Source organism: Stegostoma tigrinum, chromosome 19, assembly GCF_030684315.1.
Source record: "Stegostoma tigrinum isolate sSteTig4 chromosome 19, sSteTig4.hap1, whole genome shotgun sequence".
Taxonomy (NCBI): Eukaryota; Metazoa; Chordata; class Chondrichthyes; order Orectolobiformes; family Stegostomatidae; genus Stegostoma; species Stegostoma tigrinum.
The window spans coordinates 1,458,753-1,485,024 of NC_081372.1; the positions used below are offsets into that span (position 1 = coordinate 1,458,753).

The following is a 26,272-nucleotide window of genomic DNA, read 5'->3' on the forward strand; positions in this document are numbered from 1 at the left end:
AAGTTGCCGCCCAGGTTGACAGGGCTGTTAAGAAGGCATACAGTGTTTTAGCTTTTATTAATAGAGGGATCGAGTTCTGGAACCAAGAGGTTATGGTGAAGCTGTACAAAACTCTGGTGCGGCCGCACTTGGAGTATTGTGTACAGTTCTGGTCACCGCATTATAAGAAGGATGTGGAAGCTTAGGAAAGGGTGCAGAGGAGATTTACTAGGATGTTGCCTGGTATGTAGGGAAGGTCTTACGAGGAAAGGCTGAGGGACTTGAGGCAGTTTTCATTCGAGAGAAGAAGGTTGAGAGGTGACTTAATTGAAACATATAAAATAATCAGAGGGTTAGATAGGATGGACAGGGAGAGCCTTTTTCCTAGGATGGTGACGGCGAGCACGAGGGGGCATAGCTTTAAATTGTGGGGGTGAAAGATATAGGACAGATGTCAGAGGTAGTTTCTTTACTCAGAGAGTAATAAGGGAATGGAACGCTTTGCCTGCAACGGTAGTAGATTCGCCAACTTTAGGTACATTTAAGTCGTCATTGGACAAGCATATGGACGTACATGGAATAGTGTAGGTTAGATGGGCTTGAGATTGGTATGACAAGTCGGCACAACATTGCCGACTTCATTCTAAACTTTCTCTATTGAATATAAGTTTGTTATTAATTTGTTATTATTACTTGACGTAAGCTTTCTACTTTAGTATTGAGTGGGTGTTCAGATAAGTGGGGTATGGATGCTAGGGCAGTTGCTTGCTCCTCCTGCAGAATGTGGCAGGTGGGAGATGTGGCACACATCTCCGCTGGCTACATCTGCGGGAAGTGCACCCAACTACAGCTCCTTGAAAACCGTGTTAGGGAAATGGATCTGGAGCTGGATGAACTACGGATCATTCGGGAGGCAGAGGGGGTAATTGAGAGGAGTTATCGGGAGTTGGTCACTCCTAAGGCTCAGGACGAGGATAGATGGGTTACAGTTAGGGGGAGGAAAGGGGACAGACAGACAGTGCAGAGATCCCCTGTGGGCATTCCCCTCAGCAATAAGTATACCGTTTTGGATACTGCTGGGGGGGATGACCTACCAGAGGAAAGCCATAGTAGTCAGTTCTCTGGCACTGAGCCTGACACTGTGGCAAAGAAGGGAAGGGGGCAGAATAGAAAAGTACTCGTGGTAGGGGACTCGATAGTTAGGGGAATCGACAGGAGATTTTGTGGGCAAGATCGGGATTCCCGGAAGGTATGTTGCCTCCCTGGTGCCAGGGTCCGGGATGTCTCCGATCGGGTGTATAAGGTTCTAAAAGGGGAGGGCGAACAGCCAGAAATCGTGTTACATATTGGCACAAATGATACAGCCAGAAAAAGGATTGAGGATATAAAAAGTGATTTCAGGGAGTTAGGATGGAAGCTGCAGAGCAGGACGAACAGAGTAGTGTTCTCTGGTTTACTACCGGTGCCACGAGATAGCGAGGTGAGGAACAGGGAGCGGGCGCAGCTGAACACGTGGCTACGCAGCTGGTGTAGGAGGGAGGGCTTCAGATATGTAGATAATTGGGATGCCTTCTGGGGAAGGTGGGACCTGTACAAGAAGGACGGGTTGCATCTGAACTGGAAGGGGACCAATGTCCTGGGTGGAAGGTTTGCTCGTGTAGTTCGAGAGGGTTTAAACTAGTATGGCAGGTGGGTGGGAACCTGAGCTGTATACCGGAGGTGAGAGTTGATGCAGGTGAGGCAGTAGCAAGAGGTAGACCAGCTAGTGGGAAGGATTTTCCTGGGAAGGAACCAAGGGATCAGTTAAAGTGTGTTTGCTTTAACGCAAGGAGTATCAGGAATAAAAGTGATGAACTTAGAGCATGGATCAGTACCTGGTGCTATGATGTTGTGGCCATAACAGAGACATGGGTTTCTCATGGGCAGGAATGGTTGCTGGATCTTCCAGGGTTTAGAACATTTAAAAAGAATAGGGAGGGGGAAAAGAGAGGAGGGGGTGTAGCACTGCTAATCAGAGAGGGTATCACAGCTACAGAAGCTTCCATTGTCGAGGAAGATCTGCCTACTGAGTCAGTATGGGTGGAAATTAGGAATAGCAAGGGAGTAGTCACCTCATTAGGGGTTTACTAGAGGCCCCCCAATAGCAGCAGGGAGATTGAAGAAAGCATAGGTCGACAGATTTTGGAAAAGTGTGCACGCAGTAGGGTTGTTGTAATGGGTGACTTTAACTTTCCTAATATTGATTGGAACCTCCTTCGAGCAGAAGATTTGAATGGAGCTGTTTTTGTAAGGTGTGTTCAGGAGGGTTTCCTAACGCAGTACGTTGACAGGCCGACGAGGGGAGAGGCCATTCTAGACTTGGTGCTCGGAAACGAGCCGGGGCAGGTATCAGATCTTGTGGTGGGAGAGCATTTTGGTGATAGTGACCATAACTGCCTCACATTCTACATAGCTATGGAGAAGGAGAGGATGAGGCAAAATGGGAGGATATTTAATTGGGGAAGAGGAAACTATGATGCGATGAGACATGAGTTAGGAAGCATGGACTGGGAGCAGTTGTTCCATGGTAAGGGAACTATAGACATGTGGAGACTGTTTAAGGAACAGTTGTTGGGAGTGATGAGTAAATATGTCCCTCTGAGACAGGCAAGAAGGGGTAAGATTAAGGAACCTTGGATGACGAGAGCGGTGGAGCTTCTAGTGAAAAGGAAGAAGGTAGCTTACATAAGGTGGAGGAAGCTAGGGTCAAGTTCAGCGAGAGAGGATTACATGCAGGCAAGGAAGGAGCTCAAAAATGGTCTGAGGAGAGCCAGGAGGGGGCACGAGAAAGGCTTGGCAGAAGGAATCCGGGAAAACACAAAGGCATTTTACACTTATGTGAGGAATAAGAGAATAGTCAAAGAAAGAGTAGGGCCGATCAGGGATAGCATAGGGAACTTGTGTATGGAGTCTGAGGAGGTAGGGGAAGCCCTAAATGAGTTTTTTGCTTCTGTCTTTACGAAAGAAACGAACTTTGTAGTGAATGAAACCTTTGAAGAGCAGGTGTGCATGCTGGAATGGATAGAGATAGAGGAAGCTGATGTGCTGAAAATTTTGTCAAACATTAAGATTGACAAGTCGCCAGGCCCGGACCAGATTTGTCCTCGGCTGCTTTGGGAAGCGAGAAATGCAATTGCTTCGCCACTTGCGAAGATCTTTGCATCCTCGCTCTCCACTGGAGTCGTACCTGAGGACTGGAGAGAGGCAAATGTAATTCCTCTCTTCAAGAAAGGAAATAGGGAAATCCCCGGCAATTATAGACCGGTAAGTCTCACGTCTGTCGTCTGCAAGGTGTTAGAAAGGATTCTGAGGGATAAGATTTATGACCATCTGGAAGAGCATGGCTTGATCAAATACAGTCAACACGGCTTTGTGAGGGGTAGGTCATGCCTTACAAACCTTATCGAGTTTTTTGAGGATGTGACTAGAAAAGTTGATGAGGGTCGAGCTGTGGATGTGGTGTATATGGACTTCAGTAAGGCATTTGATAAGGTTCCCCATGGTAGGCTCATTCAGAAGGTCAGGAGGAATGGGATACAGGGGAACTTAGCTGTCTGGATACAGAATTGGCTGGCCAACAGAAGACAGCGAGTGGTAGTAGAAGGAAAATATTCTGCCTGGAAGTCAGTGGTGAGTGGAGTTCCACAGGGCTCTGTCCTTGGGCCTCTACTGTTTGTAATTTTTATTAATGACTTGGACGAGGGGATTGAAGGATGGGTCAGCAAGTTTGCAGACGACACAAAGGTTGGAGGTGTCGTTGACAGTGTAGAGGGCTGTTGTAGGCTGCAGCGGGACATTGACAGGATGCAGAGATGGGCTGAGAGGTGGCAGATGGAGTTCAACCTGGATAAATGCGAGGTGATGCATTTTGGAAGGTCGAATTTGAAAGCTGAGTACAGGATTAAGGATAGGATTCTTGGCAGCGTGGAGGAACAGAGGGATCTTGGTGTGCAGATACATAGATCCCTTAAAATGGCCACCCAAGTGGACAGGGTTGTTAAGAAAGCATATGGTGTTTTGGATTTCATTAACAGGGGGATTGAGTTTAAGAGTCGTGAGATCTTGTTGCAGCTCTATAAAACTTTGGTTAGACCGCACTTGGAATACTGCGTCCAGTTCTGGGCGCCCTATTATAGGAAAGATGTGGATGCTTTGGAGAGGGTTCAGAGGAGGTTTACCAGGATGCTGCCTGGACTGGAGGGCTTATCTTATGAAGAGAGGTTGACTGAGCTCGGTCTCTTTTCATTGGAGAAAAGGAGGAGGAGAGGGGACCTAATTGAGGTATACAAGATAATGAGAGGCATAGATAGAGTTGATAGCCAGAGACTATTTCCCAGGGCAGAAATGGCTAGCACGAGGGGTCATAGTTTTAAGCTGGTTGGTGGAAAGTATAGAGGGGATGTCAGAGGCAGGTTCTTTACGCAGAGAGTTGTGAGAGCATGGAATGCGTTGCCAGCAGCAGTTGTGGAAGCAAGGTCATTGGGGTCATTTAAGAGACTGCTGGACATGTATATGGTCACAGAAATTTGAGGGTGCATACATGAGGATCAATGGTCGGCACAACATTGTGGGCTGAACGGCCTGTTCTGTGCTGTACTGTTCTATGTTCTATGTTCTATTGCGGGCCGAAGGGCCTGTACTGTGCTGTAATCTTCTATGTTCTATGTTCTACCCCGGTGAGACTACCTGTTCTTTCCAGTCTGGCAGGAAACACACCATCGTTCTGCCATTCTCACATTCCAATCACTTAATCTGAACTATCAATATCCTTTCTTCCCCAGCACTCCAACCCCATCCCCACCCCCAAAAATTATTCAATAATTGTTACCCTCTCCACCCCTCACATCTGCTCTGATGAAAAGTCGTCTAGACTGAAAACATTAGCATACTGTCTCTCCATGGATGCTGCCTGACCTGCTGTGATGTCCAGCATCTATTCTTCATATAAATTACTGCAGATGCTGGAATTTGCTCCAAAAAAAATCTCTCCATTTCCACCTTGGATGCACTAATTTAATGAGGACCAAAACTGTTCACAGTATTCCAGCTGTGGGCTGACTAGTGCTTTGTCTAGTTTCAGCAAAATTTCCAAATTTTAATACTCCCATTCCCAGTTCAATAAAAGCCAAGAGTTCATTCGCCTTCCTATTACCTCTGAACTTGGTTTCTAGCTATTCATGATTCACAGATGAAACGTGAACTCTAACTTCTCTCCGCGCAGGCTGCCAGACTTGGTGAGCTGTTCCAGCAGTTTCTGTTTATGTTTCTGATTTCCACCATCTGCAGTTCTTTTGGTTTTTATCCCTGTTTCTTTGGATGGGGATAAGTGGGAGCTAAATTGTTTAGGGGGGTGATTTTGGGAAGATGGTTATGGGGACTGATTTCTGGGGATAGTTTTCAGGAAGTGGGGGGGTGGGTTACGGGGGGGGTAGGATTTCAGGAGTGGGGATAGATTAAGGGAGGGGGGAATGGATTATGGGGTTGGATTTCGGGAGGTGGGGGTGATAAGGTAGGGTGGATCCTGGAGGTGTGGAGTGGAGGGATGGATTATGGGGTTGGATTTCGGGAGGTAGGGTGGATCCTGGAGGTGTGGGGTGGATTACAGGGCGATGGGTGGATTACAGGAGGGAGCGTTGAAGTCCAGAAAGGGGCCAGAAAGTTGCTACGAAGGCTGGACCGTTCAAGGTGATGTCAGGCAGTGGTTCCTGACACAGTGTGGACGTGGGAGAGCGAAGCTGTGAAAGAATATGGACCAAAGGCAGATACTTGTGATAAAGAAGATCCAGGTCAGTCAGGATGTTCCTGACTCGTGAGAGAAATTCAAGAGCCAGAATGCAGAACTTCACTGACAATCTAAATGCAACCTGTCCTTAAATCAATCTAACACCATTTTCAGAGATAGTAGGAACTGCAGATGCTGGAGAATCTGAGATAACGCGGTGTAGAGCTGGACGAACACAGCAGGCCCAGCAGCATCAGAGGAGCAGGAAGGCTGACGTTTCGGGCCTAGACCCTTCTTCAGAAATAGGGGAGAGGAAGGGGACTTTGAAATAAATAGAGAGAGAGGGGTCGCAGATGCAAGTTGGATAAAGGAGCAGATAGGTGGGGAGGAGATGGACATGTCAAGGAGATGGGATGGAGCCAGTAAAGGTGAGTGGAGGTGGGGAGTTAGGATGGAGGGGTTGGTCAGTCAAGGGTAGAGGGACAGGTCAAGGAGGCGGCGATGAGGCTGGTAGGTAGGAAGTCTGGGTGGGGCTTGGTCAGTGGGCAGGGAGGAGCGGGTAGGTGGGAGGGAAGACAGACTGGTCAAGGAGGCGTGGATGAGATGGGATGGCCTTGGGATGAGGTCAGTGGTGGGGAGATATTGGAGCTTGTGAAGTCACATTGAGACCATTGGCCTGCAGGCTTCCCAGGCAGAATATGAGCTGCTGTTCCTCCAGCCTTCAGGTGGCATCATTGTGGCACTGGAGGAGGCCCAGGATGGATACGTCGTCCAAGGAGTTGGAGGGGGTGTTGAAGAGGTTTGCGACTGGGAGGTGCAGTCATTTGTCGCAAACCGAGCGACGGTATTCCACAAAGAGGTCCCCAAGCCTCCGCCACTTTCAGTTCAGTTGTATTTCTGTATGAATTTCGCTACATCAAAACTTTTTATGATAGATTATAAATGTAGCTGACAGTGCTGTACTAACCGAGAGGCAATACCTCTCACTATCTCATTAACAGAAGGAAGACTGAGAGAGACAATAGTGTCATATAGACAATAGAGACATTTCTTCAGCCAGAGAGTGGTGGGCCTGTGGAATTCATTGCCACGGAGCACAGTGGAGGCTGGGGCGTTAGATGCCTTCAATGCAGAGATTGACAAATTATTGATCTCACAAGGAATCAAGGGCTACGCGGAGAGTGCAGGGAAGTGGAGTTGAAATGCCCATCAGTCATGATTTAAATTGCAGAGTGGACTTGATGGGCTGAATGGCCTTACTTCCACTCCTATGTCTTATGGTCCTGTGGTGGTGGAGTTATACAGTGTGGAAACAGACCCCATGGCACAAATAGGGCTGACAAATGAGAGCAAACTCCTAATTTAATCCATTCCTCCCCAAAGCCTGTCATCTCCTGAATGTTTTCCACCTGTTAGCCATGGCCAAGTGATTTCAATCAGAAAGTGAGGCACTCAAAACATTTCAGCATTAAGTCAAGCATTATTCAGTCAATGCTGAGGGACCACCGCACTGTCGAAGGGCCATTGCCGAGGGAGTGCCGCACTGTCGGAGGGCCAGTGCTGAGGGAGCACCGCACTGTCGGAGGGTCAGTGCTGAGGGAATGGGGCACTGTCGAAGGGCCAGTGCTGAGGGAGCGCCGCATTGTCGAAGGGCCATTGCCGAGGGAGCACCGCACTGTTGGAGGGTCAGTGCTGAGGGAGAGCCGCACTGTCGGAGGGTCAGTGCCAAGGGAGTGGGGCACTGTCGGAGGGCCAGTGCTGAGGGAGCACCGCATTGTCGGAGGGTCAGTGCTGAGGGAGTGCTGCTCTGACGGAGGTCAGTGCTGATGGAGTGCCGCACTGTCGGAGGGTCGGCGCCAAGGGAGCGCTGCACTGTCGGAGGGTCGGCGCCGAGGGAGCGCCGCACTGTCGGAGGTGCCTTTTTGAGGTAAGCGAATAAACCAAGTCCTTCTGTACCTCCTGAGGTGAATATAAAAGATGCTGTGGTACCATTTGGAGTCAGGCAGTCAGCTGTGCTGTGTCTGCTCGCTGTTAATGATCCCCCAGTCAACATCACCAATGATTATTCTATTATAATTGCATTGCTATTTGTAGGAACTTGCTTTAAAATGAGTTTTTAAAAGTGCTGTAGGATTCATGAGTAATTAATGTAAATCCAAGTTTTCCATCCTTACTGTAAAAAGTGATGTTACACTCAGGGCCTCCTGCTTCTGTTTCTAACACTCACCGAAATGTACCTTGTAAAAGCCTTCCACAGCCCTTGCACATTGCTCTGAGCTACGTTATTTTCCTTTGATCTGCAGTCCGTTGGTCACTGGCTTTTCTGATTATCTTGCTTATTCTGGTTTAGAATTCTCCCAGCCCTCTGAACAGTTCTGATCTCCTCTGTTAGCGCTCTGTTTCTTTCTGAGAGCTGTGGAGAAATCCCTCCCTTCCTGCTGTCATTTCCCAGTCACTGGGCACCCTGCCACATGTTCCAGTCTCTAACTGGCCAGTGTTCAAAGGGCTGGAGCTTCACAACTGGAGCTGTTCCAGGTAAAGGGAGCGTCATTGACGTGTGGTAACACAGTGACCGCCTTTCAAGGTGTGTCATTGGCTGTGAAGCTCTTTGCAATATGCCATGGCCATTTTTAGAACAAATGAGATAGGACCAGGATGAGAGCATTCAGCCCCTTGAGCCTGCTGTGCCAATCAGTAGGATCCTGGTCGATTTTCTACTTCAGTACCATTTCCCTGCACAATCCTGTATGTTTTTAATATGTAGAAATCTATTGGTCTCCATCTGGAACATACTCGATGACTGGCCCTCCACAATACTCTCGGGCAGAGACTGTCACCGATTCACCACCCTCAGAGCATCAATCCCTCCTTATCTTACTCTAGAATGGCCTGCTAGTAAGTTCCCCATGTGCCCAAGTTTGATTCACTAAGCTTTTGTATATGAACTTCTCAAATGCTTTTTTTTTCTTTCTTTAACATCGGGCTTGAATATCATCCACACTCCAGACCAAGGCTGTGAGGTTTAAAATTAAAAGTTGGCCCAGATTGACACCCTCAAGCCCAGAAAGCAGAACACAGCAGAGACCCTTTGAGTGCAGGGAGTCTTATTGAGCAAAAACCCTGCATTTGGTCACTTTTATCCTTCAGTGTATCAATGGAAGTGAAATACGGTTACTATTTCACACACAACGCAATTTAAGTGCCTTTGAACCTCTCTTTATTTCTGATGAAAAGAAGGAGATGATGTAAACAACATGTGTTATGAATTAGGTGCTTACTGAATTTCTACCACAGGCTGCAGCTGCTGTGATCCTGAATGATGCTCAGAGCTCAGTGGTCATGGACCACAATGTTTTTAATGCTTTTTGGGAGGGAGGGGCAATTTTTTTTCTGTGCATGAAGGTTTGAGATTTCACTATAAACAAACAGTTCGTTTCCCATCTCCACATAGCACACTGCTTCTTCTCCCAGAAAAAAATTCTTCTTTGTGACTCCAATTTGCCTCCTCTCTACTCGAGTGAGAAACCGCTCTGACACAACACTGCTGTACAACTACTTCTGCAAACCTCATAGTGACAACCATTTACTGCACTGATTCATGCTGTGCTTTAGGCTTAAAATAATATTTTTAAAAACTTACATTTATGTTAGATAACGCGGTGTGGAGCTGGATGAACACAGCAGGCCAAGCAGCATCAGAGGAGCAGGAAGGCTGACGTTTCAGACCTAGTTCAGAAGACCCTTTGCTGAAGAAGGGTCCAGACCCAAAACGTCAGCTTTCCTGCTCCTCTGATGCTGTTTGTCCTGCTGTGTTCATCCAGCTCTATGCCCAGTTATCTCAGATTCTCCAGCGTCGGCAGTTCCTACTGTCTCTGAGTTGCATTGATTTAGTAACTTTAGTGATGCTTTCCAACTAGTGAGTTGTTTCTAAAGTGTAGGTCTTATTGAAAGGTTCCTGAGGAGACTTGACAGGGAGGAATTGAAAAGGATATTTCCCTGGAAAAAAAAAATTAGATCTAGGGGATGGACACCTTTTAAATCTGAGGAATTCCCTGATTAAATCGGAGATGAGGAGATCATCAGTTTTCTCAGAAGGTCATGAATTTTTGGGACTCTCATAAAAGGGAGTCATTGTTTTTTGTGGGTCAGCAAGAGTGTGGAGACGAGGTTCAAACTAGATGGAGTAGGTTGAAGGGGCTGGACAGCGACTCCTGACTCTCAGATCTTTCTGAGTATGAGTGTGTCAATGGTCTGTCACATTGCTATGGTCTGAAGTCACATGTAGGCCAGACTGGATAGGGACAGCAGATTTCCCTCCCTAAGGGACATTAGTGAGCCAAATTGGTTTCTATTATGAGTTTGTGGTCATGGTCACCAATACTGAGAGATTTAAATTAAAGTAAACCATGGAGCACGGTTTGCTAAAATGGGGCAAATTCCTGACATTCACTTTATAAAAATTTGAGCTAAACAGTGTAGGACCATTTTAACAGCGCCTACCTTAGCCTCATCTCTGAGGAAATCCCACCTGGTTGGAAATAACCTATCAGTGTATTCTATATGGTTTGTTCAAAATGTTCATTTCTAATTTATGTCAATATGTGCATTTAGAAACTAATTATTGAACGTTTACTTGGTGACGTTGTTAAAAACAAGAAGTAAATTGAAGGACTTTCTGCAGCTGAAATTGCAGCTTTTGGAAAGATGTTATTGTGGTGGGTGGTCTGGAAATTCACATCGAAATTGCCTGGTGAATGACAGTTTCATCCAAACAGCCTGACAGAATGTGAGAAATGAGTTGTGAAAAGAGAATGTAAACTCCTCATTGATTTATAATCTCATATTTATTAATTGAATTTAAATTCCACCAGTCACTGTGATGGGATTTGAACCTGCAGTAGCATTAGCATGGGTCCCTGAATTACTAACTCAATGACATTAACACTGTAACGAAACACTGTAGCAGAACAGCAAACCAGCTTGGTGAGCCAACCAACCTCAACACCCACAGCCCAAGCTACATACCCACTCCTAAACCTTAGATTAACACTTTATCACCATCTCTCCTGTAATACAGGAGACAAAGTTGCCAATTTGTACACAGCAAGCTCCCATAAGCAGCAGTGTGCTAATGGCCATACAGTGTGCAGCCAGGGCCTACAGAAGGATTCTGGTGAACCAAGTGAATGTCCCTGAGTACAAATGTGATCACCATGATCCAGCTGCTCAAGCTCAGTTAGATCCTGACATCACAGCAGCCCAGAATAATTAACTGGTATTTTCATAGCCTGGCTTATGGTTTGTTACTTCAGTTTATGTAAGTAGTTTTAACTGGAGTGAGATTTAACAAGTTTATTTCATTCAGAATCAAAGCTTCGGTGACATGTTCTAGTTCCACTGTGCCCATTTGGAAAAAACGCAAACCCCAAACTGAAGCCCATCCCCTGGCTAATATTGGGTCATCATTTTAGGAGAGGGGGCAGCTGGTTTAAAACGAAGATCAGGAGAAGTTACTTCTCTAAAAGGGTAGTGAGTCTGTGGAATTCACTGACCCACACTGCGGTGGATGCTGGGACATTGGGTAAATTTAGGAGGAGATGAACAGATTTTTAATTAGTAAAGGGTTGAAGGGTAATGGAGAACTGGCAGGAAAATGGAGCTTAGGCCAAGATGAGATCAGCTGTTGTATTAAATGACAGAGCAGGCTGAATGGCCTCTACTGGATGGTAGAAGTTGCAGATTTGGAAGATTTGATTTATTATTGTCACATGTATCAAGATAAAGTGAAAAGTGTTGTTTTGTGTGATAACCAGACAAATTATACCTTATGTAGGTACATTAGGGTAGTAGAACAGAATACAGAATATAGTGTTATAGCTACAGAGAAGGTGCAGAGAAAGATGAGCTCTAAAGTATGAGAGGTCTGTTCATAAGTCCGACAGCAGTGAGGAAGAAGCTCTTCTTAAATCTGTGGTATGTGTTTTCAAACTTTTGTACTTTCTGCCCAATGGAAAAGAATGAAAGAGAGTAAGATGCTGTCAAAGGAGCTTCTGTGAATGAAACAGCAATAGAAGCTGACTGCACAAAAATGGCTTCATGGATGCAGCTCGGCTGGGCTGCAAACACTTTTTTCTGTTCTCCTCACATATTGTGCATAAGGTTAGTGTACTCCTCAATAGCGGTGGGTCTGATTGAGTGGGGCGTCTGTTTGCTTGACACATCTGAAGGGTAAAGGTATCACAGAACCTGCACGTTAGAAACGATCACACTTTTTATAACTTAAAAGAATACACACAGAGCAAGTCAAATACTGAACCCACGCTACACTGATCTACAATAAATATAGAACCAATCAATGAGGAGTTTGCATTCTCTTTTCACAACTCATTTCTCACATTCTGTCAGGCTGTTTGGATGAAACTGTCATTCACCAGGCAATTTTGATGTGAATTTCCAGTCCACCCACCACAATGACATCTTTCCAAAAGCTGCAATTTCAGCTGCAGAAAGTCCTTCAATTTACTTCTTGTTTTTAACAACGCCACCGAGTAAACGTTCAATAATTAGTTTCTGAATGCACATATTGACACAAACGAGAAATGTACGCTCTGAATAAACAGAATACACTGATAGGTTATTTCTGACCCAGTGGGATTCCCCCAGAGATAAGACTGCTCAAATTATTTTACATTCTTTAGCTCAAACTTTATGAAGTGAATGACAGCAGCCTGCCCTAATTTGTTAATATATTTTCGTTGAAAAACTGGACAATTCTAGGACTGTGTGACTTGAAGGAAATGGACAGAAAGTTGGAGAAAAAGATAACAATGTTAATTTTTAAATAAAACAAAATATGTTGCATGAATAGAACAAAGAACAAAGAAAATTACAGCACAGGAACAGGCTCTTCGGCCCTCCAGGCCTGCGCTGATCCAAATCCTCTATCTAAACCAGTCGCCTGATTTCCAAGGATCTGTATCCCTCTGTTCCCTGCCCATTCATGTACCTGTCCAGATACATCTTAAATGACGCTATCGTGCCCATCTCTACCACCTCCGCTGGCAACGCGTTCCAGGCACCAACCACCCTCTGCGTAAAGAACTTTCCACACATATCTCCCACAAACTTTCCTCCTCTCACCTTGAACTCATGACCCCTAGTAATTGAGTCCCACACTCTGGGAAAAAGCTTTTTGCTATCCACCCTGTCTATACCCCTCATGATTTTGTAGACCTCAATCAGGCCCCCCCTCAACCTCGATCTTTCTAATGTAAATAGTCCTAATCCTAATCAGCCAGAGAGTGATGGGCTTGTGGAATTCATTGCCATGGAGCGTAGTGAATGCCGGGACGTTAGATGCCTTCAAGGCAGAGATTGACAAATTCTTGATCTCACAAGGAATCAAGGGCTACGGGGAGAGTGCAGCGAAGTGGAGTTGAAATGCCCATCAGCCATGATTTAAATGGCGGAGTGGACTTGATGGGCCGAATGGCCTTACTTCCACTCCTATGTCTTATGGTCTTGTACTCACCCTCTCTTCATAGCTAGCGCCCTCCATACCAGGCAACATCCTGGTGAACCTCCTCTGCACCCTATCCAAAGCGTCCACATCCTTTTGGTAATGTGGCGACCAGAACTATGCACAGTACTCCAAATGCAGCCGAACCAAAGTCCTATACAACAGTAACATGACGTGCCAACTCTTGTACTCAATACCCCGTCCGATGAAGGAAAGCATGCCATATGCCTTCTTAACCACCCTACTGACCTGTGTTGCCACCTTCAGGGAACAATGGACTTGAACACCCAGATCTTTCTGTTATAGTTCGTATAGTTCGCTATTGAATACGACAGCTTGTATTCATATAGTGCTGTTAAAGTAATTAACATCCCAAAGCACTTCACAGAGATACCATAAAACAAAAATATGACCCTATGCTACAGAAGCTACTAGATCACTACTATTAGACCAGGCCATTGATAGTTTGGTGGAAGATTTTAGGAGGAATGACAAGTAGAGACATGGAGAGATGTGTCTGAGGTAGCTGCAGGCACATTCCCCAGTGGCACAATTATTGAAACTAGCGATGCATAAACTGCTAGAATGTGGATGGATTCAGAGGGTTGTGGTCTAGAAGGGATGACAGACTTATTAAGGAGATGTGAGGCTATTAGGAGATTTGAAAACAAAAAATTTTCAAACCAAGAAGATGCTTTGTTTGGAGCCATTGTAGTGCAGGGATGTCAGGGGATGGTATGACATTCTGACAGTCAATTCTGAGGAAGGACCTGAAACAATAACTCTGTTTCCTCCTTCACAGATGCTGCCAGACCTGCTGAGCTTTTCCAGCAACTTTGTTTGTGTTGATGCCAGGGGACATGATGTGCAGCAAGTTGGAACATTACTTTTGGATAACTCCAAGTTAAAAGAGGGTAAAATGTCAGTGTAAAAAGGATCGGTTAGACCGCGTTGGAGCAGTCAGCTCTGTTCATCGACATGAGCATCAGATGACATGAGGCAGGAGTGAAGTCAGTGGTGTTCCACACATGGACTGGCTGATCTTAGTGACACTGCAGGTATGGAGTTGAAAGCTCATCTCAAAGTCAAATATGATACCGAGAAATATTGATAAGATACAATAACATGCTGCGTTATTAAATTACATCAATAACTTGCATTAATTTGTTAGGAAGTAGTTACAAATACATTAAAACATTATAAATTAATCAAATATTAACTTAATTTAGAAAGTGAAGGAGACAAAGAAAGTTAACGATAGGTCAGAGATGGTAAGAGCTGCCGATGCTGGAGTCAGATAACACAGTGTGGAGTTGGAGGAGCACAGCAGGCCAGGCGCAGGGTCCCGACCTGAAACATTAACGTTCCTGCTTCACAATAGGTCAGTAAGCTTCATGTTATTTGCAGTTTGTGTAGGTGTCTGACCCTCTCTACAATGCTGGCCATTTGACAGAAATGACTGCCAGGCTATTGGTTGTGCTCCACCTTACCCAGAATCTCTCCTTTGACATATTTGAGGCTTGGAGCATTTTGCTGATCTGATGTGTGTTGATATAGGAACTTTAGTAACTTTCATGGATAAGCCAATTCCTTGGGGTCACATTGAAGGGATTGAGAGGGTCAGGCAAATCTACTGCAGAGTGAAAAATGACAAACTGTCAATCATCTGATTGTGGGTGTCACTTACTTTTGCATCAGAGATAATGGGAACTGCAGATGCTGGAGAATCCAAGATAACAAAGTGTGGGGCTGGATGAACACAGCAGGCCAAGCAGCATCTCAGGAGCACAAAGCTGATGTTTCGGGCCTAGACCCTTCATCAGAAAAGGGTCAGGCCTAGGCCCGAAACGTCAGCTTTTGTGCTCCTGAGATGCTGCTTGGCCTGCTGTGTTCATCCAGCTCCACACTTTGTTATCTTACTTTACTTTTGCAACTTGGCAGTACTCAATACTCACACCAGAGGGCAGCTGACCTTTGAGAAGGTCAATAGCCACTGCCTGGTCAACACTAAGCAGTATGGGACACTGACACAGACCTGCTGGACCTTAGTCCCTGCTGAAGATCTGTTTCAGTCTTCCTGCTCAGGATAGTTGCAGTCACATCATCATGCAGCAGAATTTTGATGGACTTTCTTGGACTTCCAAATCAGTATGACTCGGGATGGACAGTTTGTTCCAATGATCCGTTCAGTGATGGCATCAGGAGTTTCTTGTCTTTGGTCTGGCCACCCACAGCTGCCAGTGCAGGGAGGAACCAGGGAAAGCATCAGCCAGAGAGTCTTCAACAGCGCACCAAGTGAAGGAAGACTATGTCTCACAAGCTGTGAAGGCAGCAGAAGGTTACAGTGGTAGATCATGTTACCAAAATCTGACCACCAGCTCATTAACATCATGTGGACGATGATTGAATCCCAAAGTTCCGTGTTTTTTCATTCACTTGTGGGACATGGGCATCACTGGCTGGCAGCATTTATTGCTTGGCCCTAGCTGTCCCTTGAGAAGGTGGGGGTGAGCTGCCGCCTTGAACCGCTGCAGTCCATCTCTCAATGCCCTTAAGGATGGAATTCCAGGATTTTGAACCAACAACAGTAAAGGAATAGCTGATATTTTTCCAAGTCTGGTGTTCCCATGTATCTGCTGTTCTTGTCCTTTTTGATGGAAGGGCAGCTGGATTTGGAAGGTGCTGTCTAGGGATCTTAGTAAATTTCTACAGTACATCTTGTAGACAGTACACACTGCTGCTACCGAGTGTCGGTGGTGGAGGGAGTGAATGTTTGTGGATGTAGTGCCAATCAAGTGGGCTGCTTTGTCAAAAGGACAAAAAGAGAAGCATAGCACAGAAACAGGCCCTTCAGCCCTCCAACCCTGTGCTGATCATTGTTCCCTAACTAAACTTATAAGCAAACCTTCTGCCTTTACTCAATCCATATCCATCTAAACCCCTCCTTATTGTGTAACCATTCAGATGCTTCTTAAATGTTGTCAATTTGCCTGCATCCACCACCTCCTCTGGCAGTGTGTTCCACTCTCTGCATGAAAGACTTTCCTCTGACTATCCATGCTATTGATTCCTCTGATAATTTTGTAGACCTCTATCAGGCCTCCTCTCAGCCGCTGCCTTTCCAGTGAAAACAACCCTAGTCTTTTTAACCTTTCCTCATTGCGTGTTCCCTCAAAACTAGGCAACATCCTGGTGAGCCTTCTGTGTGCTCTCTCCAAAGCTTCCACATCCTCCTGGTAACATGGTGACCAAAACTGCACACAGTACTCCAAATGCGGCCTATCAAGGGTTTTATATAGCTGCCACATGGTTTGCCAACTCGTGTGCTCCATGCCCTGGCCAGTGAAGGTAAGCATGCCATATGCCTTCTTAATCACCTTGGCCACCTGTGTTGCCACTTTTATGGACCTGTGGACGTGTATATTAATGTTCCTAAGGATTTTGCCATTTACACTGTACAGTGTATTACTATTTACAGTATACAGTACCGTTAACACTGGATGGTGTTGAGCTTCTTGCGTGTTGCTGGAGCTGGATTCATCCAGGCAAGTGGGGAGTATTCCATCACACTCCTGACTTGTGCCTTGTAGATGGTGGACAGTCTTTGGGGAGTCAGGAAGTGAGTTACTCGCTGCAGTATTCCCAGCTTCTGACCTGCTCTTGTAGTCAATGTGTTTATGTGGTGAGTCCAGCTGAGTTTGTGGTCAATGGTAATGTGAAGAACGTTGATAATGGAGAATTCAGCGATAGTAACACCAAAAAATATCAAGGGGCAGTGATTAGATTGTCTGTTATTGAAAATGGCAATTGTCCCGCGTATGTGTGACACGTATGTTAAACAAAGTCATCTGGAAGCTTCTACCAGGGTCTATTTGTCAGGTACTATGGCAGTGGAGAACTGGCCAGGGGTACGGGGCTTTGTCTGTTCGAAGTTTGATTATTTTTTCAGTGACCTCCCTTCTCCCTTGTTACAGCGGCTCCCTGGTGAAGTTCCCCAATTAATGATTGTTTCCAATGAGATACTCCAGGGTTCCAAGGCCCTGCCTGAGGCGGGGGCTTTATTCATCACACCCTTAGTTTGTCCCAACAAGTTATACCCCCTCCGTGCGGATTCCATTCTCCCAGACCCTAATTAATTCATGTTTTAAAATAGGCCAAGTTAACCAGGTTTTTTGAATTAACAAAATGAGTTTGTTAATTACTAAACATAAGAAGTGAAACTAACACAACGTACACAGACAGATTGAAAATGAGAGGTGAGTCAAAACATAAAAGTGAATAGATGTACAAATCAGTCTCTGGATCATTTGTGGAGTAGACAGTGGAGCATTGATAGTTGAGCAGTTTATTTTGAGACTCTTGACTTTGCAGCTCAGCTGAATTCTTTTTGGCCATTTCATTTTGACTAGATTGCTGACTAGCTTCCAACTCTGAGTGAGAGATCCTTTGCCTGCAATCCATAGGTGATACCAGTGGTTCTTGGCTGTGACTTTCATAATGCATTAGCACTCAAACTGAGAGACGGGAGTGTCTCAACTCACTGCCACAACCAGGGCTAAAACTCACTTTTAACCCCATCCCAGTATATTCTTGAATGAGAAAAACACAAACATGTCTTATTCCCAGCCTACTGTCTTTTGTCATATCAGTACGTCCACAGTCTGAGATACTTCCAGGAGATTACAGGTCAGTTTGTAATGCATTTCTCCCTTTGAAATTTCCTTGACACCTTCAAGTATGACATTCCAGGACCGTCTCCCAACAGCCACTGAATTTATATCTAGTCATGATTTGCCTGCATCTCTTTCAAAAAAAAAGATACATGTCACTATTAAAAGTTAAGGATGTCCATTGATGATCTAGTGTTATGATCTTGGCCATGACACTGTCATAAATATCTCTCATATTTTTCATCTATTCTTCTAATGCCTGTTATGCCATATCAGTATAATAAATAAATCCAGTCACCGTCGTCCCAGAGGACCATGGGGCTGCTACGAGACACGCCTCATGGCAGTTTCACCTGAAGGTCACCGCGCCTCAGGCAAGGGGAAAGACGGAGAATGAGACTGCTCCATGGTAACTTCAGCCAAAGCAAGGAATAAAACTATTGATACTGAGGCAGAAAAATTATTCACTATTTCTGCAATTTTCTGTCATCATGTGAGTTGTTCACGAGCCCCCTTTTGAGTAGAACCTCATTCTTCTTCAGTTAGTCATGAGTCTGAACTTTACAATTGCTGTTTCTTATTGTTTTCTTTTCCTTTGACTTTATTCCTCAAGTTTTCATCCACCCTTTTTCATCTTTTTTTAATTGTCTATCAACTTTCCACATGTCTTTTTCATTTAGAGTGACATGATAGCACAGTGATTAGCACTGCTGCCTCCCAGGGACTTGGGTTCGATTCCAGCCTCGGGTGACTGTGCAAACCCCACACAGACAATCTCCCCGTGTCTTCATGGGTTTTCTCCAGTGCTCCGGTTTCCTCCCACAGTGCAAAGATGTGCAGGTTAAGATGGATTGGGCATGTTAAATTGCCCAGAGTGTCCAGGGAAATGCAGGGTTACAGGGATGGACGGATGGTTGGGGTGGGGGGTGTTCTTCAAAGGGTTGGTGTACACTTGATAGGCCAAATGGCCTGCTTCCACATTGCCAGGATTCCATCATTAGTTTCAACTTTGTCCTTGATATGTTATCTATTCAAGCTGGGATATATTTCTCTGGGACTGTTTTCATCGCTGCTCTAAATATTTCCTACTTGAGGTTGATTTGTTTGTCAGCTTTTATTTCCCAGTTTATTTTCCTGAATCTCATTCACACCTACTTGAAATCAGCTCTCTTCCACACCCTAATTTGCATTGTTTTGATCTTTGTCCTCCTTCTTAATCATTTTCATTAACTTTAGTTTGATATGATTGTTGTTGCCTAGATTTTCCCCAACGTTTTCCTTAACAGTTTTGCTTTTGTACCAGAGCACAGAGACCTGCACACATTAAAAGACTCCATCTCATACAACCCTTTCCCCAATACTTCTCGCATGATTATTATTTTACGACTTTTACTCATTTCACACATTTGTTAACATATTGCTTTCCTGCACCTCCTCTCTACTAAGGCAGTGGTCACTAATATGTCCCTTATTGATACGTTCAATCCCTTCACTATTGAAAGCAGTTCAGAAAGGATGTATTGGACTGATCCCTGGAATGTGCAGATTGTCTATCGAGAAAGGTTGGACTCATTCAGCTCGTATCCACTGGAGTGAAGAGTAAAAGAGACTTGATGGAAACATCTAAGATCCTTGATAAAATGGTGTAGAGCTGGATGAACACAGCAGGCCAATGGCATCATAGGAGCAGGAAAACTGATGTTTCGGGCCTAGACCCTCGGCTTCTGAAGAAGGGTCTAGGCCCAAAACGTCAGCCTTCCTGCTCCTATGATGCCATTGGCCTGCTGTGTTCATCCAGCTCCACACCTTGTTATCTCGGATTCTCCAGCGTCTGCAGTTCCCGCTGTCTCTGAATCTAAGATCCTTTGTCTTTTCCCAAGGATGATGGAGTGCAAAACTAAGCAGCATATTTTTAAAGTGAAAGGAGATAGATTTAAAAGGGACCTAAGAGGTAACTTTTTCACATGGAGGGTGGTGCATATTTGGAATGAACTGCCAGAGGAGGCGGTAAATGCAGGTACAGTTACAACATTTAAAAGACATTTGGACAGGTACATGAATAGGAGAGTTTTGGATGGATATAGGTCAAACGCAGGTAAGTGGGACTAATTCCATTCGGGAAGCCTGGTCAGCATGGATGAGTTGCATGGAAGGGCCTGTTCCATGCTGTATGACTCTATTTGAGGGTTCTTGACCAGGTCGATCCAGAAAGAATGTTTGCTCTTATGGGAGAATCTAGAACCAGATATCGGCGTTAAGAAATAAGGAGTCTCCCATTTTAAGGTGGTTTGAGAATCTTTGGAACTCCCTTCCTCAAGGAAACAGAATCTTTGAATATTTTTAGAGTTAAAAATATTCATGGAGTTTATGCCTGGAGCCAGATGAAATGGATGAAGTCCTTAATGAGTACTTTGAATCGGTATTCACCGAGGAGCAGGACATGGGTGATGATAAGATTAGGGAAGGGTGTGTTGATATTCTAGAGCATGTCGGTATTAAGAGCTTGGACTTTTCTCTCTGGAGAGAAGGAGGAAGAGAGGTGACCTGATCGAGATGTACAAGGTGATGAGAGGCATGGATAGAGTCGATAGCCAGAGACTTTTCCCCCGGGCAGGATTGACTGCCACGAGGGGTCATAAGTTTTAAGGTAATAAAATGTGAGGCTGAATGAACACAGCAGGCCAAGCAGCATCTCAGGAGCACAAAAGCTGACGTTTTGGGCCTAGACCCTTCATCAGAGAGGGGGTTGGGGAGAGGGAACTGGAATAAATAGGGAGAGAGGGGGAGGCGGACCGAAGATGGAGAGTAAAGAAGATAGGTGGAGAGAGTTTAGGTGGGGAGGTAGGGAGGGGATAGGTCAGCCCAGGGAAGACGGACAGGTCAAGGAGGTGGGATGAGGTTAGTAGGTAGATGGGGGTGCGGCTTGGGGTGGGAGCAAGGGATGGGTGAGAGGAAGAACCAGTTAGGGAGGCAGAGACAGGTTGGACTGGTTTTGGGATGCAGTGGGTGGGGGGGAAGAGCTGGGCTGGTTGTGTGGTGCAGTGGGGGGAGGGGACGAACTGGGCTGGTTTTGGGATGCAGTTGAGGAAGGGGAGATTTTGAAACTGGTGAAGTCCACGTTGATACCATTAGGCTGCAGGGTTCCCAGGCGGAACATGAGTTGCTGTTCCTGCAACCTTCGGGTGGCCTCATTGTGGCAGTGCAGGAGGCCCATGATGGACATGTCATCAAGAGAATGGGAGGGGGAGTGGAAATGGTTTGCGACTGGGAGGTGCAGTTGTTTGTTGCGAACTGAGCGGAGGTGTTCTGCAAAGCAGTCTCCAAGCCTCCGCTTGGTTTCCCCAATGTAGAAGAAGCCACACCTTGTACAGTGGATGCAGTATACCACATTGACAGATGTGTAGGTGAACCTCTGCTTAATGTGGAATGTCATCTTGGGGCCTGGGATAGGGGTGAGGGAGGAGGTGTGGGGGCAAGTGTAGCATTTCCTGCGTTAGGAGGAAGGTATAGAGGAGACGTCAGAGGGAGGCTCTTCACGCAGAGAGTTGTGAGCGCATGGAATAGTTTACCAGTGGTAGTCATGGAAGCAGAGTCATTAGTGACATTTAAGTGACTGCTGGACATGCACATGGACAGCAATGAATTGAGGGGAATGTAGGTTAGGTTATTTTAATTTTGGATTTGGAATATTCTACGGCATAACATTGTGGGCCGAAGGGCCTGTACTGTGCTGTACTTTTCTATGTTCTATGTTCTAAGAAGGAGGTGGTGTTGGGTGTCTTGAAAAACATTTCAGGAAGATAAATTCCCAAAAGGCCTGATAGGATTGATCCCAGTATACTGAGGGAGGCAAGGGAGGAGATTTTGTTTTTTTGAGGAAGGGTCCAGGCCTGAAATGTCACCTTTCCTGCTCTTCTGATGCTGCCTGGCCTGCTGTGTTCCTCCAGCTCCACACTGTGTTCCTCCAGCTCCACACTGTGTTCCTCCAGCTCCACACTGTGTTCCTCCAGCTCCACACTGTGTTCCTCCAGCTCCACACTGTGTTATCTCTGACTCCAGCATCAGCAGTTTCTACTATCTCTAAGGGAGGACACTAAGGAAGGAATCTTAATGGAGATCTTTGTATCCCCTTTAGCAATAGTTAAGGTCTCAGAAGGCTTGGAGAATAGCTAATGTTGTTCCTTTTGTTTAGGGAAGGGATCAGGCATAATCCAGGAAATTATAGGCTGGTGACCCTTACATCAACAAGAGGGAAGTTATTGAAGAGGATTCTTAGGGACAGGATTTACTTACAATTGGGAAAGATAGTCAGCATGACTTTGTGTGCGGGATGTCTTGACTCACAAATTTGAGGTTTTTTTGAGGAAGTAGCAGATGACTGATGAGAGTAGAACAGTGGATTTAGTCTGCATCGACTTTGGTAAAACATTTGACAAGGTTCCTCATGGTAGGCTGGTCTAGAATATCAACTCACATGCCAGGGATCCTTCGTGAGTTGGTAGGTTGGACACAAAATTGGCTTGGTCATAGAAGACAGAGGGTGCCTGTGGAGGGGTGTGTTTCTGTCTGGAGGTCTGTGACCAGTGGTGTTCTGCAAGAATCAGTGCTGAGATCTCTGATGTTTGTAATAGATATAAACGATTTGGATGAAAATGTTGACGGTCTGATTAGTAAGTTTGCCGAAAACACAAAAATTGGTGGAGTTGTGGATAATGAGGAAGGTTGTCAAAGGATACAGCAGGATATGGATCGGTTGGAGACATTGGGCAGAGAAATGACAGATGGAGTTTAATCCAGACGTGTGTGACGTGATGGATCTTGGGAGGTCAAATGCAAGAGCAAAGTATACAGTAAATGGCAGGCCCCTGAGGAGCACTGATATACAGGCGGATTTTGCTATGTAAGTCCTTAGCTCGTGAAGGAGGCTACACAAGTGGATCAGGTGGTGTGTGGTATGCTTGCATTCATTGGTCGGAGCATTGAGTATAAAAGTTGGTTAAGTCATGTTGCAACTGTATAAAATTGTAGTTACGGGCCACATTTAGAGTATTGTATGCAGTACTGGATGCCACATTACAAGAAGGATGTGGAGGCTATGGAGATGGTGCAGAAGAGGTTTATAAGGGTGTTGCCTGATTTGGAGTGCATTAGCTATAGGGAGAAGTTGGACAAACTTGGATTGTTGTCACTAGAGTGTCAGAGGCTGGAGGCGGTGACCTGATAGAAGTGTGTAAAATTATGAGAGGCATGGATAGGGTGGATATGAGGAATCCTTTTCCCAGGGTGGAAATGTAAAATACTAGGGATTGGAGGTTTACAGTGAGGGGGGAAATTTAAAGGAGACATTCAAGTTTTTTCCAAGGAGGGTGATATGTGCCTGATTCGTGCTGTCAGGGGAGGTGTTAGAAGCAAATACAACAGCAGTGTTTAAGAGTCATTTAGACAGACAAATGAACAGACAGGAAATAGAGGAATACAGACTATGTATAGATAGATGGGACTAGTTTAGAATGTCTTCATGGTCAGTATAGACATGGTAAGCCAAAGGGTCTGTTCCTGTGTTGTACCGATCTATGTTCTAGAGGCACATAGGTTCTTGGTATGGAAAACAGTGAAAGGTTATTGATGGTAGGTGGATTAGAATTAAGATGGAGTTGAGGTGACAATCAGATCAGCCATGATCTTATTAAATGGCAGAGCAGTCTCGATGGGCTGAATGGTCTCCTGCTCCTAATTGTATCTCCTAAAGACAGTAAGAAACAGGAACTGGAGTGGGCCATTTGGCCCCTCAAACCTGCTATGCTATTCATTAAAATCATGGCCAATCCAACATTCCTGATCAGGCAGTTTTGTACCGTTTCCCTGTTAACTGTCCGTTAACTGCCTGACGAAGAATCTGTCTCAGCCTTAAACACCTACAAGGAGCTTGCCCTCACAGATCTCTGAGGCGAGGAGTTCCAAAGGCTCATAGCCCTCAGAAAGAGGATGAGTGTACAAAATTTTAGGCTACAAAATGATCAGAAGTATGGACAGAGTAGACAGAGACTTTTTCCTAGGATGGAGGTAGCGACTACGAGGGCGCATAGTTTTAATGTGAGTGGACGTAGATATAGGGGAGACGTCAGAGCTAGATTCTTTACTCAGAGAGTGGTAGGGGTGTGGAATGCATTGCCGGAGAGGGTAGTGGCGTCGGCCTCGTTAGGGGCATTTATGTGGCTGTTACATAGGCATATGGATGATAATATAAAGGTAGGGGTGGAGGTTAGAAAGACCATTGGTTTAGGGTAAACGTTCAGCACAACATTGTGGGCCGAACGGCCTGTACTGCACTGCATTCTATCAGTAGTGCACAGGGGGTGGCACTTCCCTATTCTGGCTGTACCCCCCCCCCCCCAATGGAAACAGAAGGTGCTGGAAAACCCCAGCAGCTCTGGAAAGGGAAAGGTTAGTATTTCCTATCAGTGACCTTCCTGCAGACCCTCTGATGGGGATGATAGAGACTCCCTACCCCCACAGATACTCCTGTTGTCTCAGCCTCTGTGGATGGGTTTATTTCACATTAAACCATTCTTTTCCATTTCTCTGTAAAACACAGAGCCTGATGGCGGTCACATTGTCAATTAAAGTTGGTTTTCATTTTAAAAAATGTTCCCTGCGTTTTAATGTTAAATTCCCTGTAAAACAACGTGTCAGTGACAGGGCGGGGTGGGTCAGTACACTCCCGGGGGGGGGTGGCGAAGGGTCTGTTCACTCACAGCCCACCACCCCCTCACCCCCAGAGGCACAGCAGACTATTCCCCCCCCCCCCGGGGTAGCCGGGCGCCCTTCCCCTTCCCCTCCCCCTCCCCCCGCGGCGGCCGGCCGGCCCTGGGGGCGGGGCTAGCCGCTGGGTTTTGGCGGGAGCGGAGCGGGGAGGCGGGCCCAGTATAAAGAGGGGCCGAGGGGCCGCGAGAGGGTCAGAGCAACCGGCACCGGAGCGGCGCGCGGAGAGGCACCGAGACACAGAGAGGGACAGAGAGCAGCCCGTGGGTAAGGGGCACGGCCGGCCCGGCCCGGCCTCGGCGGGGGGGAGAGAGTCACCGTGTGGTTGGGGGGGATTTGGCGGGGTCACTTACTGGGGGGGGGGGGCCTGAGGGGGGATCACTGTTATTTGTGGGGTTTGGAGGGATCACTGTTATTTGGGGGGATCTGAGGGGGGATCACTGTTATTTGTGGGGATCTGAGGGGGGATCACTGTTATTTGTGGGGTTTGGAGGGATCACTGTTATTTGGGGGGATCTGAGGGGGGATCACTTATTTGGGGGGATCTGAGGGGGGATCACTGTTATTTGTGGGGTTTGGAGGGATCACTGTTATTTGTCGGGGTCTGAGGGGGGATCACTGTTATTTGTGGGGTTTGGAGGGATCACTGTTATTTGGGGGGGTCTGAGGGGGGATCACTGTTATTTGGGGGGGTCTGAGGGGGGGATCACTGTTATTTGTGGGGTTTGGGGGATCACTGTTATTTGGGGGGTCTGATGGGGGATCACTGTTATTTGGGGGGGTCTGGGGGGACCACTGTTATTTGTGGGGTTTGGAGGGATCACTGTTATTTGGGGGGTCTGAGGGGGGATCACTGTTATTTGGGGGGTTTGGAGGGATCACTGTTATTTGGGGGGGTTTGAGGGGGGATCACTGTTATTTGTGGGGTTTGGAGGGATCACTGTTATTTGGGGGGGTTTGAGGGGGGATCACTGTTATTTGTGGGGTTTGGAGGGATCACTGTTATTTGGGGGGTCTGAGGGGGGATCACTGTTATTTGTGGGGTTTGGAGGGATCACTGTTATTTGGGGGGTCTGAGGGGGGATCACTGTTATTTGTGGGGTTTGGAGGGATCACTGTTATTTGGGGGGGTTTGAGGGGGGATCACTGTTATTTGTGGGGTTTGGAGGGATCACTGTTATTTGGGGGGGTCTGAGGGGGGGATCACTGTTATTTGTGGGGTTTGGGGGATCACTGTTATTTGGGGGGGTCTGAGGGGGATCACTGTTATTTGTGGGGTTTGGAGGGATCACTGTTATTTGGGGGGATCTGAGGGGGGATCACTGTTATTTGTGGGGTTTGGAGGGATCACTGTTATTTGGGGGGGTCTGAGGGGGGATCACTGTTATTTGTGGGGTTTGGAGGGATCACTGTTATTTGGGGGGGTCTGAGGGGGGATCACTGTTATTTGTGGGGTTTGGGGGAATCACTGTTATTTGGGGGGGTCTGAGGGGGGGATCACTGTTATTTGTGGGGTTTGGAGGGATCACTGTTATTTGGGGGGGTCTGAGGGGGGGATCACTGTTATTTGTGGGCTTTGGA

General features: G+C 46.2%; 1 protein-coding gene across 4 annotated transcripts in view; it reads left to right on the forward strand.

Moving 5' to 3' along the window:
- mych (myelocytomatosis oncogene homolog) overlaps positions 1–26,272 on the forward strand; it is a 49,043-nt gene that overhangs the window by 13,206 nt on the left and 9,565 nt on the right. The window contains exon 1 of one of the 4 annotated variants that reach the window (XM_048550100.2): positions 16,464–16,607. The exons of 1 other annotated variant lie outside the window; for it this stretch is intronic. In XM_048550100.2, the coding sequence (XP_048406057.1) occupies positions 16,566–16,607 (42 nt within the window). In that variant the 5' untranslated portion in view covers positions 16,464–16,565. Of the gene's footprint in view, positions 1–16,463; positions 16,608–24,864; positions 24,959–26,272 lie in introns of those variants that run through there. 2 more of the 4 variants (XM_059652626.1, XM_059652625.1) reach the window with 2 other exon arrangements.